The sequence below is a fragment of the Anolis carolinensis genome, chromosome 2 (genome assembly GCF_035594765.1).
Source record: "Anolis carolinensis isolate JA03-04 chromosome 2, rAnoCar3.1.pri, whole genome shotgun sequence".
Classification (NCBI taxonomy): Eukaryota; Metazoa; Chordata; class Lepidosauria; order Squamata; family Dactyloidae; genus Anolis; species Anolis carolinensis.
Window position 1 is genome coordinate 188,217,564 of NC_085842.1, and position 19,498 is coordinate 188,237,061.

The 19,498-nt window shown below is 39.3% G+C and overlaps 1 protein-coding gene across 1 annotated transcript in view; it reads left to right on the plus strand.

Moving 5' to 3' along the window:
• Nucleotides 1–19,498, plus strand: part of dnmt1 (DNA methyltransferase 1) — a 79,508-nt gene that overhangs the window by 23,752 nt on the left and 36,258 nt on the right. The window contains exons 2-16 of the mRNA XM_008119756.3: nt 2,464–2,506; nt 2,651–2,758; nt 3,657–3,933; nt 6,767–6,839; nt 7,471–7,570; nt 7,846–7,889; nt 8,785–8,836; nt 9,928–10,011; nt 10,103–10,212; nt 12,170–12,288; nt 14,547–14,639; nt 15,659–15,810; nt 16,325–16,512; nt 17,597–17,786; nt 18,093–18,190. Coding sequence (XP_008117963.2) covers nt 2,464–2,506; nt 2,651–2,758; nt 3,657–3,933; nt 6,767–6,839; nt 7,471–7,570; nt 7,846–7,889; nt 8,785–8,836; nt 9,928–10,011; nt 10,103–10,212; nt 12,170–12,288; nt 14,547–14,639; nt 15,659–15,810; nt 16,325–16,512; nt 17,597–17,786; nt 18,093–18,190 — 1,731 coding nt within the window. The remainder of the gene's footprint in view (nt 1–2,463; nt 2,507–2,650; nt 2,759–3,656; nt 3,934–6,766; nt 6,840–7,470; nt 7,571–7,845; nt 7,890–8,784; nt 8,837–9,927; nt 10,012–10,102; nt 10,213–12,169; nt 12,289–14,546; nt 14,640–15,658; nt 15,811–16,324; nt 16,513–17,596; nt 17,787–18,092; nt 18,191–19,498) is intronic.

Genomic DNA, 19,498 nt, shown 5'->3' on the forward strand with positions numbered 1-19,498 from the left:
TATATATGTTTTTGTGTTGTTCGTTCTTTCCTAATATTGAGGGTCTAACTGGGTATATTTAAAGCAGACTTTGCAAAAGTTATGTCCCCCTGAGATGTCATGGCCATGCTGTCTGGGTGGTGTGAGTTGAAGACATCTGAAGACATAAAGTTGTAGAATTCTGCTTTAAGCTTACTGAACCTTCAGATGTGAGAACTTTTGGGTGCCAGCATTGTGTTCCCTTTCTTGTTTCTTGACCTGAGGTTTACTTGAATAGCATTATGTAGTGTTGAGTCCTCCTGAGACAAATGGCTGGGTATGGGGGCAGAGATGTATCTCAACCATGATCACTAGCAGGGTCAGAGACCAAAGGATGCAAACATAATTTCTCTTACTCTTCCATTCAGGGCAGTTCTTTTGCCTCCTTAGATATTCCTCTGCACTAAAATGTAGTGTCTTTGAGGTACTCTTGATCAAAGATGCTATCATTATTTCTTTATTTACTTTATTTCTACCTTACCTTTCTCTCCATGGGGATTCAAGGCAACTCACAATTACATGACACAACCCAATAAATTTAAAAACAGCAAATATAAAAATTAAAAACAGTTCAAAAACAATTAAACATTTGTATCATTGGTATAAGTTAAAATACAGTTAAGATACAATAAAAATTGTACAATTACAATTGCACTTAGAGCTAAATATGCTCCCCAACTCCCCCCCCCCCCCCCACAACTTCCCTAGCAGTGTGCCCCTCATCCTCCCCAAAATGACTGATGGCAAAGAAATGTCTTAACTTTCTTGTGAAAGGCAAGCAGTAACTGGCCATCCTGTTCTCTCTTGGGAGGGAGTTCCAAAGACTGGGAGCAGCCACCAAAAATCTGCATATGAAGTAAAACTCTTTGTATTAGGACCTGGTGGGTGGCAGGAGTCAAGATGCACAAGGAGGCCATTATATAGAATTCTGAAGCTAGAAGACATATAACCTAGTTTCACAGAGTCAGAAAGAACAATTTCTGAACCTTGGGATCTATCATTAGAAAGGTGCAAAAATAAAACAACTCCACCTTAGAATTGTAAGGAAAATCCAATTGTTTGTTGCTGTTTTGTTGCTTTGACTGTCTTCCTTTTTTCCCTCCAACGTTTTAAACAGAGTTTCAGGAGGAAGGTTGGGAGTAGTCCAGTGGCTCCTTGTAACATAGAACTGTTTCTCCTGAAGGCCTTCAGGAGTGAGAAAACAATGTTTCATTTTTTAAAAAATCACTACGGAGAAGCATTATGGGTTTCAGGGCTGCAAATACGTTATTAGTGCCACATGAACACAGTTACCTTAAGACATTCCTCTTCAGCTGTGGTTGAACATGAATCTCAGTAGCAGCACCATCACTATTATTATTTTTTGTCATTCATTAGTCTTGATGGTGGGAGAGAGGAAAACATAGATACTGATGATAGGATTACAAGTGGCTGCCATTCTTGAAATGATTGATATTTTCTGCTTTGAAACATGCTTTTCTGCCCATGCTTTTTGAGAGAACATTTGTAGTATATCTTATTGAATCTGACTCTTAATAGTTAATGCTTCAGTTATGATCCGTGCAACTGCATGATCTCACTATAGTATCTTCCAAGAAGACAGAACCAGATTTCTGTTATTTCCTTAACTGAAACAGTTCATCTCAAAGAAACTTCAAGAAGATCAAACTGTGCAGAAGTAGTATAGGCATGTGTTGGGATGTGATACAGTTGGGATTTTCAACCAGGAGAATATTCTTAGGTGTCTCACTGACTTCAGAAGCTATATCACATTTTCTTAAGCACAGCACGCCAAAGGGAGTGTATGAAGGTTTGTATTTGCAACTTCCATAGAGAGGAAGGCACTTCTCTGGGCCCTTCCACACTGCCATATAACACAGAATAATAAAAGACAGAAAATCCCACAATATCTGCTTTAAACTGAGTTATCTGAGTCCACACTGAGTCCGCAGTGTGGACTCAGATAACTCAGTATAAAGCAGATATTGTGGGATTTTCTGTCTTTTATTATATTCCAGTTCAAAGCAGATAATGTGGGATTTTATTCAGCTGTGTGGAAGGGGTCTCAGGTCGTTCTTCATTTCTGGGATTTGTGCAGGGAGAGGTCAGGAACAATCTCAAGCTTGTGTGCTCCTTCTTTGTATAGCTTTTTGCTGACTTTGTCATCATGAAGAAGAAGGAATCTGTGAAATTGTGAACCCTTGCACTTTTCTGTAAATATCCTGAACTCAAGTGATTTGAGTTTCCATGTTTCATGCAGATCCCCTGCAGTCATTTCATCTTGTGAGAAGAATGGTTATGATAGAGTGTAGAGTTCAGTTGTGGTTGCCTCTTCTTTACTTCACCAGTACAACCGAGATATTAAAGTGTCTTTTAAAAACAAGAGGGAGAAAGAGACTTCCTTCTAATGTAAAAAATGTTTTGTTTTGTTTTTGTTTTTAACAGGCTAAAAGATCTGGAGAGGAATGAAGATGGCCTTGGAGAAAGAGTGAGTGCATCCATTTTCATTTCCCCTGTTGTTCAGTAGAGAGTCATGAGTCTGACTTTGCCTTTCTGCCACTGTTTCCCTGTAAGTCTGTGCAGGTCAGAGTTGCCAACTGCAAGAGTTGCTCACTCTCCTTCTCTTCTTCAGGAATGTGTTAAAGAAAAGCTGAGTCTGATGCATGGCTTCTTACAAGCAGATGTTCAGAATCAGCTGAAAGACCTGGAGACCAAGTTTCACAAAGAAGAGCTTTCTGAGGTCAGTACACTTAACCCTCAACTTTTCATGGGGTGTTTGCATCACAAATTTGATTATTCATGAGTGTGTAGCCATCTACACTGATGGTCTACAAGCATTCTCCCCTCTGCCTCCTTGCTACCATTGTCCTTCACCTCTATCTCCAGCCCCCCTGTCCCGTGCCACAAGCAAATAAGTAGGTGGAGAAAAAGGCATGGGAGTGTAGATGCCTTGGAGGCAGCATGCAGAGAAAGAGGTAGGTAGGAGTGAGTAAGCACCCTGAGGACCACAATGGTGGTACTCCCATCTTCCCCCATTGCTTCTGAAAGGGTTCTGGAGATATCTGTTTGTTTGTTTGTTTTTTCACTTTTGGGGGTGAGGAGGGGGAAGTTGCTCTCCTAAGCCCCACAAAAGTGGAGGGTAGACTGTAGTTAATTCTTAGTGGTACATGGATACTTCCTGTTCTGTATAAGTGTTTTAGGGGCTGACTCCGTCTACTTCTCCATTTAACTGGAATAATTTCTGAAATGTAATCCTCAAAGAAACCTATGTCAGGTTTCTCACCACTTTCAGTTATTTTCTTTTTGTGGGACTTGTACATTCAGTTAAATCTCAGTGTAGAAAAGAATCTTGATTAAGTATTTTTTGCATAGTGACTTAATTACTTGTATAACTTTCTGATGTTTATCAGTCACAAGGCCATGAACTCAAAATTATTAGACTGTATGTGTACAGTGACCACTAGGAATAGAAATACAGTGTTGGGAGAGCAATTTCACTTACAGACCCCTAAAGCAGTATCACAAGAGTTACAATTCATTGACTTACCTTTACTTGGCCCCTTTCTCTCCTGCAGGTCAGTAAATAAGCTAAAAATATTATCTGTGCTTAGCTAGTCAATCTTTCTGTTCTGCTACAGGAACGGTATCTGGCCAAAGTTAAAGCCTTGCTCCACAAAGAACTGTCTTTTGAAAATGGAGATAACCTGGAACTTGGTCAGAAGACCAATGGCTGTGCAGAAAACTGTGCTAATGGTAGCGATGAGGAACCTGAGAGAATGGGCAACAAGACAGAAGAGGACAGTGGCATGGAAATTGAAGAGGCAGCCTCATCTTCCTCGTCAACACCACTGGCTTCACCATCTGTGCTCAAAGCACGTAAGGGCAGAAAGAGCAAGTCCAACAGTGAGAGCCGAAGTAAGAAGTCATTTGAATGCTTAAGCAAAAGACATGGGAAAACTATTAATTTTAGGTGCACTCCTTAATCCTGTGGCTGGCAACCTGCAATCATGGGGTCATTTGCAGTTTTTGGTCTAGTCTCATCTGGCACTTGTCTTAATTTCCAGACCCTTCTGGAAGAAATTGGTTCAGTTGGGGAGAGGGGAAGGTAGAAGAGGCAGCAAAGAGAAGAAAGAGAGAGTGTGGCAAAAACAAAGAGAGAAAAATAAAATATTTGACTTGACTGTACACTTGGCTCTGATCGCTGCTAGTTTGTTGTCCCAACAGATTACATTTGAGGAAAGTTGGCTTTCAGCAGGGGGGAAATTGATTACCTGTTCTGCTTTAAATAGATAATATCTTCAATCTTGCCACTAAACAAGGAAGCGAAACTTTCTAAAAGTGTATTGGGTGGATTTCAAAGAATTAGTGCAGATATGTATGGGTAGATGAGCTAATAGAAATATAGTATAACAACTTCTGTGGATGTGTAACCTTCAGATGTGTTAGACTACAACTCTCACTAGCCACACATTTAGGAAATTGGAAATTGCAGTCTGCCACACATCAGAAGGGCATTGGATTGGCCTTAGTCTCCTAACTCCGAAACCCTGCCTCCAGTTAATGGCTAGCTTGAGAGATATGGGGAAACATTGGAAGGCAGCATCCCATAAGTCTACACACATAGCAAAAGGAAGAAAACTCGGTTTCTTGCTCCTTTGCACTGCACCGGCCACGCATAAAATTCATTGCCACTAAAGCCTGGGGGATGCATCACGTCTTCATTTTCTGTCTCTATTTTTTGTATTGCTGAGCAGAACAAACAACTCAGCATCTGTATGCTTGCCCACAATGCCCTGCCTCATGTACAGAGGAAGAATTGTTTAAAGCTACAGACAATGCAGTCGCTGTTTCCCGTTTTTGATCTAAATCTATCAGCTTGTGATACCTTTATTTTATCAGTTTTACATTTATTTATAATACAATGCTTTTGACACAAAATAATAATATTGCTGAGTGCGGGCTTCACAGTTTCCTTATTGAGGAGCTCCAAAAGATAAAAATGGACTGTTGAGTAAACCATGGGATTTAGATGTGTTCCCACGTACTCACATAGTTTGCTCCAGTAAGAGATAAGTGCCCGACCCTGAACCAGAACCTGTCAAAGTTGCATTTTGGATGACACTTCCCAGAATCACACTCCTGCATAACCAGTAGCCATAAGGAAACTTGGTCTGAGGGTGGGATTTAATTCTGGAAGGTGTCAATCTAAGATACAACTTCGGCAAGCTCTGCATTAGAACTGGGTACAGCTGGGAGGATGTCTCCATTCCTCAACAGTTATCTCCTATAAGTCCCTTTGTTTAGCTTCATTTCAAGGTGACTGCAGCAGAATGAAGAACATAGCAAAAATAGAGTATCAATCAAGGGTGGGAATCTTGGCCCTGCAGGTACTCTGAGACTGTACCCTCTAGGATTTCTCATCATTGGCTATGCTGGCCAGGGGACTTACAACATCAGGAAGATTGTCTGATTCCCATCAAGTGCAACAAAGTTTGTCTTTCTATCCAGTTTGAGATGAGATACATTAGATCAGGGGTCCTCAAACTTTTAAAGCAGAGGGCCGGTCCACAATCCTTCAGACTGTGGAGGTGCCGAATGATCATTTGAAGAAAAAAAATGAACAAATTCCTATGCACACTGCATATGTCTTACTTGTAGTGCAAAAACAACAACAACAACAACAACAACGAAAGAAAAATACAATATTTAAAAATAAAAACAATTTTAACCAACTCAAACCGATCAGGATTTCAATGGGAAGTATGGACCTGCTTCTGGCCAACGAGATAGTCAAGTTAATTAGGATTATTGTTGTTGTGTGCCTTCAAGTCATTTCAGACTCTGGGCAAGCCTAAGTCAAAATTTTATTTATTTATCATTTATTTATTTACTACATTTATATCCTGTCCTTCTCACCCTGAAGGGGACTCAGAGCGGCTTACAATTTATATCTATATACAATACAGTAGAGTCTCGCTTATCCAACGTAAACGGGCCGGCAGAACGTTGGATAAGCGAATATGTTGGAAAATAAGGAGAGATTAAGGAAAAGCCTATTAAACATCAAATTAGGTTATGATTTTACAAATTAAGCACCAAAACATCATGTTATACAACAAATTTGACAGAAAAAGTAGTTCAATACACAGTAATGCTATGTAGTAATTACTGTATTTATGAATTTAGCACCAAAATATCATGATGTATTGAAAACATTGACTACAAAAATGTGTTGGATAATCCAGAACGTTGGATAAGCGAGTGTTGGATAAGTGAGACTCTACTGTATATTATATTACTAGCATAGAACAATATTAGCATTATATATTACTATATTGAATTATTCCACTGTATTGTAATATTATTAGTAATATTACATGTAATATATAATATATAATTAATATTATATGGTATTATTAGTATTACATTGTATTACATTATAATATTTCTATCAATATTATATGTATATACAATATTATATTATTAAAACTGATATAAAAATATTATATTATAAAACTGAGGGCGGGGGCCAGGTAAATGACCTTGGAGGGCCGCATCTGGCCCCCGGGCCTTAGTTTGGGGACCCCTGCATTAGATGTTGGAAGGTTTTTCTGATTCAGACATGCCAGTAGTAGTTTATAGAGAAGTATATCTGCTTTGAGCATCTTGAAAGCACTGCTGCTTTCCATGCCCAGCATCTGCAACTGTTTGTGTTATTTATGTGTGTGTTTTTAAAATTAATTCGCAGAAACCCCGAGCAGCTCAAGGGTCACTCGTAGTTCTGGCAAGCAGCCTACCATAGTGGCTATGTTTTCCAAAGGGTGAGTAGGGTTGTGTGTAACAGTTGTGTGCCTCCCCCACCCCTTGCTGCTTCTGTGTTTTCTTCAATGATATCCTTTTTAGCTTTCATTATTTTCTTTTTCCTGTGATTGCCATATTTATAGCTTCATTGAAGTTGTAGGAGGTGAACAAACAAACTGTTGTGTATATATGTAAAAGCTGGAGGAGCATGTTATAAGATTTGGAGAAAGAACAACAAGCTTCCCCAGGGCAAGAAACATGGACAGACTTTGGGAAAACGTGACTTAGGAGTTCTGTGACAGAGTCAGGGATTGTGTGTTGTCATAGTTGCTCTCCGAAGCAGGAGGAGTTAAAGGAAATATCTGGGATGCAGGTTGGATGTTGTCTGAAAAGTAACATTTCCAAGCTCTGACCAAGTCCATGTCAGGGTCTACATTGACCTTGTAAGACCTGTGATCAGACTTTGGTTCGGTCATGTCAGCAAAATGCTTTGGAAAAAGTGAGCTCAAATTGAATGCCTGCACATCTATAACTAAGCATGCCTTGAACAATTGAAACTTATAGAATGATCCTTAGTTTTTTTTTTCCTGCTCTTAAGCGCAATGAACAATTTCTTCTCTAAGAAATCTATATTGTGATTGATTGCAATAGGTCAAATAAACGTAAATCTGAAGAAGTGAATGGAAAGCTGAAGCAAGAGACTAACTTAGAAAATGAAGAAGAGGAGGAGGAGGAACAGTTTGGAGAGAAGGTATTTATGAGAGCCCATGTGGATACTGAGAGTTTTTAAAAAACATTTTGCTTTTTTTCAAAATGATTGAGATATGAATGCAAAACCTGAAGTACTTTTGTGTGATATGTTTTAAAAAAAAACATGAGCTTTGCTGTTTCTGAATTGCTCTTTGAGGAGAGATGCATTGATGCTGGAGGATGCATCCACGAAAATAAAATTTTCACCTTATTTTTAAACAAAGAGAAAAAGGTGAGGGCTTATCAATACTATTTGTCTTCCATTTCCCTCTCAAGGAACCAGATGTGAAAAGATTCAAAACAGAAACCAAAGAAGAAGGGTAAGCATTGCTAGCCAGGAACTTAATGATTAGGAATGTCCCTCTTTATGCATTTCCTAGCAAGAAATAAATGGATTGTAGCAGTGCACAAAAGCACAAGCCTATCGTATTTTGAGAAACATACATAAAGCAAGGACACAAAAATGGCAACCCCGAATCATTAAGGACATAGCTCCTGCTCCTTTGCTAGTTATGTAGTGAGCCTAAGAAAATGTGGCTTGCTGAACTTGAAGGGTACTGTTTTGCATCTAGCCACATGACAGTCATTTATTTATGTAACCAACCCCCAATTAATGGATTAATATCAGGTTGGGAAATAATAAAGACAAGATTTTCTGTCTGTGATAAAATCAGAGGGCATTTCTTGATAAAAATGGTGATGCTATTGTCACCAATAAGAATGTTATGTCTTTTGAGACATGTTTTATTAAACGTTTAGTGGTAAACAACTGGGGGCCTGGCATTGACTGATATTTTGCCCAGCACTTTATTATTATATGAAAAAACAGAAGAGACATTGAGTTGGAATTGTCAGACTCTGTCCCACTTTAGAAGATGAAACATGGCCATCCCCTCATACCATTCAGTTTCTTTGAACATGAAAACTACCTTATAAGCGTAAAACCATGAGTTTGTGTATTATTTATTTGGAAGATTTGTATCTTTCCTTTGGGTGACAAGCGATGCCTTGACAATACAGATAAAAACATGTATAATAAGATTGCAGTTCATTTCTACTTTAATTTTGATATTCGAATTAAAGTACCATTTTTTTCAAAATCTTCATATTTGATAGCTTAAATAATATTATTCCTGGAGTAACTTGTGTCCAACTTAATTTACTCTTGTGTTGTTCGTTTGTTGACTTTTCTATTATTTTGGGGTTTTGTTCTAGATTAGAGAGAAAAGAAGAAGCAACCCAGATTAAAACTGGGACACCTGTTAAAGTAAGTAGATGCTGGTGCATTTTTGTTTTGATTTGTATTTTGAAAATCTGGCTAGATTTTGGAGCATTCTTCCCCAATGGTTTGGTGTATCAGCATTTGAAGAAAAGATTGTTCTCTTTATACATATATTTTTTCAAAACATAGATATTACAGTGCAGGCATAAGTGCAGAACTTGAAAGCAGCTCAAATATATCTCTAGAACTTTGCCCAAATCCCCACTACTTGTCCTCTGTTACCTGTCTTTAAAAACAGAGTAATTGTGGTAATTTCTGGACCTCATTAGGAAATGTATCTAAGCAACTTCCGTGTTGGAAGAATTTAATAAACTATGATGGCTAAAATGAAACTGAGAGTGAGAACTGTATTGGTTTGAGCAAGTTATATGACAGCACATATTTAGTAGGGAAGTACCTATTCGTATTAGCACTGTATATATCAGTTGTGTTTGGGAAAACCTGTTAAGCTAGATTGCAATGGCTCCCATATAGCTGAGCAAAATCAGCTTAGAATCTGAGCATATTGAAGTCAATTGAACTGGCAGTTGAATCTTTCATACTGCAGTATTATCTTTCTCTTCCCTGAGGCACCAGGTTTGTAGGGCTTCAAAAGAGCTGTGACAAAAAATGGCACTTCCCAGCTTTGGTCTATAGTGGTGTAAGTGAATAATGAAGACATCGTTATGAACTGACTTTGGCTAAGTATGTCAATGAATAGGACATTTCTTAAACCTTTGAACTTTCTGCATCAGTGCAGGCAAGTGGCATAAAGTGCAGTCTTGCAGACGCCAGTGGATGGCAGCTCCCAGCATTCTTCACCATTGACTTGCAGGGAGGTGAGGAATGATGAGGAATGCTGGGATAGTCCAGCAGCAACTAAAAGGTTGCATTTTGCTATTCTTGCATGAAACGGCACCTTCCTTCTTCTGTATAGCTTAGCAGCTGCTACAGTTATGCTCAAACTGTTACCTTAATCACATGCAACCAAAAGCATTTTAGTACAGATTTCCCATTTAAATGGAACATTTCCAGTGCGTCTCAATTCTGCACCAGTAGCACAGGGTGATGTATCCCTCTTGTACTTTCCTTTTCAGACGACCCCTCCCAAGTGTGCTGAATGCCGACAGTACTTAGATGACCCTGACCTCAAGTTTTTCCAGGGGGATCCGGACAATGCGGTAAGTCGGTGGACCTTTTGCAGCCAAATGAGAAAAACCTTAGTAGCTGTGGGTTCTTCTAGAATAAAGAAAAACCATTTTCTTTTCTTAGCTGGACGAGCCAGAGATGCTGACCGACGAACGGCTCTCCATCTTTGATGCCAATGAAGATGGATTTGAGAGTTATGATGACTTGCCCCAACACAAAGTGACATCCTTCAGGTGAGGCCTCCTGTTGATTCAATGTGAAGTCTAGGATGGAGTGAAATGAGAAAGAATAAGTATTGGAAGACAAGTATTGCCTAAGATTTTCTCAGTGTTACTAACTCAGACTCCAAGTGGGATCCTGCAAGTAATAGTTGAAGGACCTGCTCAGTCCTGTCTCTCAAAGTACAGAATAGTCAAGGAAGGGAGGGTGGATTCAGGAGGAAAACAATATGGGCAACCAAGAAAATGGCACACCTCACTGCCCCCCCCCAAAAAACTTGTCCATTTGCTTTTGAAACAGAAGGCCACATTTGACCCATTTTTGATTTACAGTATTCCCTCATTTATCGCAGGGGTTACATTCCAGGACCACACGCGAAAAGTGAAAATCCGTGAAGTAGGGATGCTATATTTGTGTTATTTGCAAGTAGTGTCTCGCCTCTCAAGCACATGCATGTGCGCTCCCTCTGTTGCCTCTGCCTTGTGAGGCGAAAACAAAGCTGCTTCAGCCTCCTTTTCTCTCCCTTCCTTAGGCTTAGGAAAGAGGGATTTACAAGGGATTTATAATATTATTTTATTATTTATACAATTATTTTAGTGTTTATTAAAAACCCGTGAAACAGTGAGGGCACGAAAAGTGAACCGCGAAGTAGCGAGGGAACACTGTAGTTCAGGACCCACCAGTTTTTTATGCTGGTTTTGACATTACCAGTCCATTGAGACAGCTACCCAGTACATATGGGGAACTGTAGCTGGCTAGCCAGTTTGTGCACAACAGAGCTTGAGGAAGCCAGAAGATTTTCTCTTCCTCCAGGCTCTGCCTGAGGCCTTCTGGGAGTTGTAGCTGAAAAAAATGACATTTATCAGCTTTGGTCTATAATGATAGATATTTAAACAAACAATAATGTCTAGTTATGCTTATCTGTCTTGAGTAGTTCTGTACTTGAATCAGTCCATCCATTTTTAGAGCTAGTTCTAAAAACAACACAAAAGGAGCAGTTCTTGTGTCTTCATTTTTCTAAGGCAGGGGTTCTCAAACTGTTCTCCAGGTGTTTTAGACTTCAGCTCCCAGAAATCCCAGCCAACTTATCAGCTGTTCGGAATTGTGGGATCTGAAATCCAAAACATCTGGATGAACACAGTTTGAGAAACTCTGCTCTAAGGAGATACTTTAAAGATGCAGAACCTGCTTTCAATGTGGGGTTCTGCTTATGCTAGCAGGGGCAGATGAATGCCTGCTAATTGGCACAAGGCATCCTTCCAGTGGAAGTCAGACCTTGTCTGGAAATACAAGGTTACGTTGTTGCATCATGGCCAGATTCTCAAAGGGTGTTCTGAGGGAAAGAGAAAGCTCTTTCCTCTGTCTATGTTCCCCAACAAGTTTTATTGCCCTCATTGAACCAGTCCTCTCTTTTTGTTACTTTCCTTTGCCATTTCCTCCCAATGGCAACAAAAGCACAGATACTTGGTTGGCATACATTTTATTAATTTCTTTACTTAATATGGGAGGTAAGAATTATGTGTCTCCCCCAAACCATGTGTACAACTTTCACTCAACCAAAAATATGTGGGATTTGTCACTCCAAGAAGCTTTACATCCAACCTCAATTAACATGCCAATCAAAATTGGTAAGTAGTACCTCTGGCTACTGCTACCCTTTGTACTTCCACACTCAGCTGTAATTCCAGAGAAATCCCCATTTTTTGGACTTGATTCTTCACTTCACTTTATTTCTTAATTAGTCGCTCTCCACCAAAGTGCTCCGAGCATAAGCCTGTCCAATAGCAGCTGAAGCCTTCTATCCAAATCGACAGATTTGTGTGTGTGTGTGTCTATTTTATATGTCGCTCTTCTCCCCCAGGGGGATTAAATTAAGTTTCAACTTAGCTGACTTGCTAAGTGAACAGCTCTGTCTGCATAAAATGGGAGGTTGAAGCTCTGTGTGAGACTCAAACTGTTTCCTCTGTGCAGTGTCTACGATCGAAAAGGTCACCTGTGTCCATTTGATACCGGTCTCATAGAAAGGAATATTGAGCTGTACTTCAGTGGTGTTGTGAAGCCAATCTACGATGATAACCCTTGCTTGGATGGTAAGTATCAATTATAGGATCTCCTTTTTTCAACTTCCAGGAAATTTGAATTGCATACTACCAATTAGTGGTTGTTTAGGCAGCCTGTGTTATAAAGTGGTTGCCCAGGCTTGCTAGTACAGTAGAGTCTCACTTATCCAAGCTAAATGGAAGCTTGGATAAGCAAATATCTTGGATAATAAGGAGGGATTAAGGAAAAGCCTATTAAACATCAAATTAGGTTATGATTTTACAAATTAAGCACCAAAACATCATGCTTTACAACAAATTTGACAGAAAAAGTAGTTCAATACGCAGTAATGTTATGTTGTAATTACTGTATTTACGAATTTAGCATCAAAATATCACAATATTTTGAAAACATTGACTACAAAAATGGTTTGGATAATCCAGAAGCTGGCATAAGCGAGGCTTGGATAAGTGAGACTCTACTGTGTTTCCATATGGCTGATAATAACAGATGGGAGTCTCTCAAGCAATTATGTTCTGATCTTCAACTGTATTGAGAAGCGTTTACTTTTATTATAATGTTCACCATCAGTGTAAAAAGTAATGCGAATAGTCCCAATGTTGAACTTGCATCTGCTCGTGCCCAAAAGGGTATAGCGGCTGTTGGGTGATAAAGGAGGACAATTTCTACCCTAAATAGGAATTTTGCTTCCCCCCATAACAAATTTTCTTCAGTTACCAAATTTCTAGCATCACAATATTTTCAACTTCTATTGAGCATAATGTAACAGTTTACACAAAGAAAAGGGGCAGGCATGATTACCAAGGAGTTGTGAACACAGCTAATTAAGGAACATTAGATCTTACTATGGAGTTTGTTGAAACTTTGAGGACTTGAAGGGAAATTCCATGCAGGGATTCTTACTGAACTCTTATCTCCCTTCCCATTGCTGCTTCTGTGTTATATCCATTTTTCATGAATTTGATTTCAAATTGGGCCTTTTACATTTAAAAAGCTGCAATCGCCTGTCAAGTAGTACAAAATACAGGAATTGCTTTATCCTTCATTCCAAAGAAAAAAGCTGAAGAAACACTAATGTTGTATTTCTCCATTGCTTGACTAAGAAACTTGTTTCTTATAAATTGGAGTCCTATTATGTTCCTTTTGGCCAGTGATTGCCAAACTCATGTCCTCCCAGAAGCCCCAGCTGCCATGGCCAATGATCAGGGATTCTGGGTGCTGAAGCCAAAAAATATCTGTAAGACCAGTGTTTTGGAAATACTGCTTTAGGCCATTAATTCCAGAATTTTGTTTAAGTCAAGGAACAAAATAATTAAAGTTTCTGAAACCAAGGCAAAAACAGATTGAGCTCCTACTTGATTTTGGATTGGCATTTTCAGATTGCTAGGAAAAGTGAGAAGCCCCCAGGTAGTCAGAGTTTTCAAGCTTGCAGAAGAGACCAAGAGCCTTTAGTCAAGAATAAATGTACTGTTCTGCTGGACAGAAAAAAAGTGTGCAGTGGCAATTTATGAAAATCTCAAGTATGAATACATGCCAATGCTTATCTAGGAAGACATAGCTAACAGCATGTAACATAGTTTTTGTTATGTTATAAATGCCATTTCCTAATTGGTTCTATCATAAAAACTTGGAAAAAGTTTATTGCACTTTTAAAATTTTGTTTTTGCAGTCTGCACAAAAGGTTAAAAAATTGCATGTGAAAGGTTAAAAATGGCACATTGAAAGGTTGAAAATGGCAGCCACAAAAACAAAGTTTCTGGAATATAGTAATTACTTTCAAAGTTAGTACTGCAGAATTAAACAAGAAATAACACATTCAAGCCAAGAACAATTTTTTTTCACATTTTGTTACTTAGTGTAATGCCTAAAGCAGGGGTTCTCAAACCTTTTCAGCCCTTTTTGAAGCAAAAGTTTCTCATGGAGCCCCAAAAAATGTTTCTATATTATATAATGTATGTATGTATTTATGTATGTATGTAATAGGAGCAACCCAAGGGGCCATCCAATTCGGCACCTTTCTGCTGTGCAGGCAAAGCACAATCAAAGCACTCCCTGAGTGGTGGGAGGGAAATGGGGTTTTGGAAGCAAAGAAAGCAAGGGGAAAAGGCTTTTGGTGGCAAGGGAGGTGGGTGGGAGAGGATCAGGAAAGAGAAAAATTGAAAGGGGAGGGAGGAGAAGGAAGGAACTGCGGACCCCCTTGGTATGCTTTGCGGAGCCGGGAGCCCCATGGAGCACACTTTGAGAATCACTGTCCTAAAACATGTCTCCATTCCCATTGCGGATTTAGGTGGTGTCCGAGCCCGCAAGATGGGCCCCATCAATGCATGGTGGATCACTGGCTTCGATGGAGGGGAAAAGGCTTTGATTGGCTTCACTACAGGTAAGCTCCTAAGAATATTTTACAGGCACCACTTGTTATGATGGTGATTATTATTTTATTTTTGTCATATCCTCCCATTTCCCCCAGCCCTTAGCCTTAAGGTGTCTTACAGATGCAGGGCAGAGTTAAGAAATAATTATATTATCAATAGAATTAAAAACAACAAAAGCATGCCCATTTTAATACAGAGAGTGACAAGAGGGAGACAGCATAGCTCATTATCAAAGGTCCTTTTATCCATCAGCAATCATGTCTTAAATTCCTGTTGAGGAAAAAGAAAAATCTTCGCCTGCCTACAGAAGTATAAATAGAGAAGATGTTGGGGTTGGAGGAAAGCCTCTAAGAATGCTCTCGGGGCAGTAATAACAGAGGCTCCTTCCACACAGCTGAATAAAATCTCACATTTTCTGCTTTGAATTGGAATATATGGCAGTGTGAACTCAGCCCAGTTCAAAGCAGATATTGTGGGATTTTCTGCCTTGATATTCTTTGTTATATGGCTGTGTGGAAGAGCCCAGAGTTGCTGACCAGCCAAGTGTGTTTACTTCACCTAATGCACTAAATAGTATGGTTAGGAAAGAAGAGAGAGATATACTAGAATGCTAACTAACATAGTAAAAAGCTTTTCTTCATTCTGCACTTTTAACTTTAGTCCCATGGACTCAAATGCTAGAGAGTGGACAGGAACAATTTCTGTTTACTTTCCACTGCCGTGTGCAAATTCACACCTCTCTCTCTTATATGCCTAGCTCTTGTTAGCTTCCAGTTGGAGGAGGAATACAGAGATGCCCCACTGGAAATGAAGTGGGTATGATTCTTGAAAGCAGATCTTATGTTCATAGGTAGTCTATGTCTAACTTGATTAATTATCAGTCAGTTCATAACAGAACTTTGAGAAGTTAATTTTCTGGGCTACAATTCAATGCCCACTGGGCAAATCTAGCAGGGGTTACCGGGAACTGGTCAGACTAAATGGTTTGTTTGCACCTGAGTCGCATTCACTTTGCATTGACTTCCAGCTTTTGCGGATTACATCCTGATGGAACCGAGTGAAGAATATGCCCCCATCTTTGCTCTAATGCAGGAAAAGATCTACATGAGCAAAATCGTTGTTGAATTCTTGCAAAACAACCCTGATGTCAGCTATGAGGACTTGCTGAACAAGATCGAGGTTAGTTGGAATAGACTTGGGTAAACAGTATCTGGTTATAAGAAAGGGAACTTAGCCAGCCAAGCTTTAATATAGTTCTGACTGGACACATTGTAAGTCAGAAGATGTGAAATAGAAATAGTGTTATGCCCATATCCAGGGGGGATATATTCTATTTTGTCTTAAACAATGTAAACAATTGTGTTGTTAAGCTGTCAAGTTCAAAATATTTTCAGAAATTCCAGTAAAAACTAAATTTTTTCACCTACAACTTCCATCAGACAACCTTAGCATAGCCAGTGGGAACTGTAGTGCAAACACATTAGAAGTCCCCAAAAGGTGCTCCTCCATGCAGAAGACCCAGAAGCAGACTTGCTTCCTTTCAAAATGACTGAACAACCACCTTTGAATAGCAGGAAGCTGAGAACATGGATGAAACCAATGTTGCAGGATCTTCTGTTCTTGTTCTGAACTCTTTCCCTCAAGCTGTCAATTTAGAAGGAGGAGAACTGTCACATCCTGTAATTCTCTCCAGACAACCGTCCCTCCTGCTGGATTGAACTTCAACCGTTTCACAGAGGACTCCCTCCTCAGGCATGCCCAGTTTGTGGTGGAGCAAGTGGAAAGCTATGATGAGGCTGGAGACAGCGATGAGCCTCCTGTTCTCATCACGCCTTGCATGAGAGACCTGATTAAACTGGCTGGAGTCACTCTGGGGAAAAGGTATGCCATGGCTACAAAGAAGGTTAGCCAGTGAGAACAAATCTGAAAATGCCCTTTTCAAGACAAATGAGCAATTTCTTAGAAATTGTCCTTTTTTTTTCTTTTTTTTTTTTGCAAATGGCCAAGTACAGGTTGAAAATCCTAAGATAGTGACACAAACCTTATTTCATGCACAAAATTACTAAAAATGTCGAGTCCCACTCCTAAGATATCTAGTTATGTATATATGTGCAAATACAGGTATTCCAAAATCCATCCAACATCCAGAATCAAAATCACTTCTTGTGCCAAGCATTTTGGATTGCAGATAACCTGTGCAGTTAGGCTTTGTGTTCTCTATTTTAAAGAGTTATAAATAAATTATGTGCCCAGAAAAGGCACAATTCTGCCTAATCTCTGCATGATTTAGTTTATTTTCATGATGTGCATTTTCATCATTCCTCTGCCACTGTCCATTGCTGTTCGAAAAGGCTCTGGTGCCATGGGCTAAAAGTTACTGACAGATCATATTTAGCTACCCGAGTGACTTTTGAAATTTCAGTAAACATTGTTCTTAATCTGTGGGCTCATGTCTTTACAGCAGTAAGGATTAGAAGCTAATTTTTAATGAAATATTATCAGGAAACAGTGTATACCCTAAATATATACACTGCCCTGGTGTATGAACAGGAAGAATTGACCTTCAGTCATGTTCGCTGAGTATTTTCAGCACAGCTATCAGAGATGGAGAAAGTGTAGCTTGTGAATTTGTGCAGGAACTCAGGATTGTTTTGTACTCCAAGCATCTTGACTTCCTAAAATGCTCCTTTTTTAAATGTAAAAGGATGACCTGCCTCTCCTGTAAACCTCCAGGAGCAGTAGTTTGCCTTTTAAATAGCTTATGGCCTTACTGTGCTTTTTAACATTTTAAAAATACATTTTTAAAGAAATGGAGAAATTGATTTCTGGTTTCATCCTGTTTGGTTTTTTTTTTGTGGGGGGGGGGGGCAGCTTGGTCCTAAGGGCAGTAAATGTGACCCCAAACTTACCATTAAGATCTAATTGGACAAGTGTGAAGTTTTTCAAGGTGCTTTCCTTCTTCTAGGCGAGCGGCCAGAAGGCAGGCCATCAGGCACCCCACCAAGATTGACAAGGACAAAGGCCCCACCAAAGCCACTACCACCAAACTGGTTTACTTGATCTTTGACACTTTCTTCTCTGAGCAAATAGAGAAGACTGAAAAGGAGGAAGACAATGAGAATGTTTCAAAGCGCAGGCGGTGTGGTGTCTGTGAGGTAACTATGCAGGGTGGCTGTATTTCTGGCCTCATGTCTTTTTTCTGGCAGAAGCGGTGGATGACTGGACTTAAATAATTGACTCCAGGACTCAGGGTAAAAAGCTTCAGTGTTTTCCATAGCTTCTTTACACAGGTGCCCCATACATACACATTTTCTTTCTGCTATAGAGATTCCCCTTGAATTACTTACTAATTTGTTTTGCCACACTGCTTGTTGTGGAAATCATTCCCTGATTTTGTTGGCCTGCTTATGCATTTGTTGACTTAACCTCTTCTCTTTCTTTCCCTTTACCTCCCTTTCTAGGTTTGCCAGCAGCCAGAGTGTGGAAAATGCAGAGCTTGCCAAGATATGATTAAATTTGGAGGCAGTGGGAAGACAAAGCAGGCCTGCTTCCAGAGAAGGTAATTGTGATTTTTGTCTTGCAGAGCCAGGCACAGGCTTTTGGGACAAGGGAGCCAGCAGTCCTTCTGGCATACATTTATAATTTTGTGACACAATAATTCAGTGTAACTAGCAAACCAGAAATAAAACCTCCTTATAAGAGATACGGACACATACATAAATTGTAAAAATAAATGCTTTGGGACACAACATAGTTCATGAAAACCTTTCATTTCTATTTTAAAATATATTTGATTTATTGCTTCTTTTGCATAGACTCAGGTTTCTCCTTATGTTCCTGTGACATACCTACACACTGCAGCCAACACACTAACATATCTCAACACACAGCTTGGAAAAGCTCTGCACTAGGGAAAAGCTTTGGGCTGGGTAACATATGAACAAGGTTTCTCAGTATTGTTTGCTGGTTACCTTGGGGAGAAGATTTACCTTGGGGAGAAGAGAGATTAGGGGGGAAATCTATAGCACACATTTTCCAGAGAAGCCAGACATAGTTGAAAGAAAGACATACCTTAACATGTTCTTCCAGGTATCACCTGATTGTGCTGCTTATATGCTGCTTATAACAACAGGCACTTTACATTTTATAAGAAAAGAAAGCTGCAAAAAAAAAAGAAAAGAAAAAAAGACAGCACATGATACTGACATAAAAACAATAGAAAAAAAATCTAAAAGCCTGACCAACAAGTCATGGGCAGGAGGAATTTTGCCTAAATCTATAAAAGTAATCAGTGTCTGTATTATGTTTTCATGCATACAGTCAAATATGTTAAAATTACAACTGTTATTTGAAATTGTTTGTTGAAATTGAGGGACCACTGTGGCCCCCCACAGATTGTCGCAGTTCCCATCATATCTCACCATTCACTTACTGGCTAGGCCTGATGGGAATAGCTATCAAACAGTATCTTGAAGACTCTTGTGTTAGCTATCTCTGCCCTAGAAGACAATTGGGGAGAAGACCTGGACTATGAACCCATTATTGATTTCTAAGATGATTTGATATAGTTAGACCAAGTGAATTTCTTTCTAATCCATAAATGCTGGTTTAACCTCTCTTGTAAACTACATCTTTGTTTAATATTAATCTTGATTTCCCTTATTTTCCTTCATATAATTAAATATCGGTAAAGCATAAGGGTTCTGTTGAAGACTTGAATACATCCTATATCTTTTCTAGATATAGTGGAGATTACTGTGTTACTGTTTGCTGTCAGCTCACCACAGCCGCTCCTGAATGAACACACGAGACTCTCTGTGTTATCACCAGAAACTTTTACTGTAGGAAACATGAACATCAAAAAAGC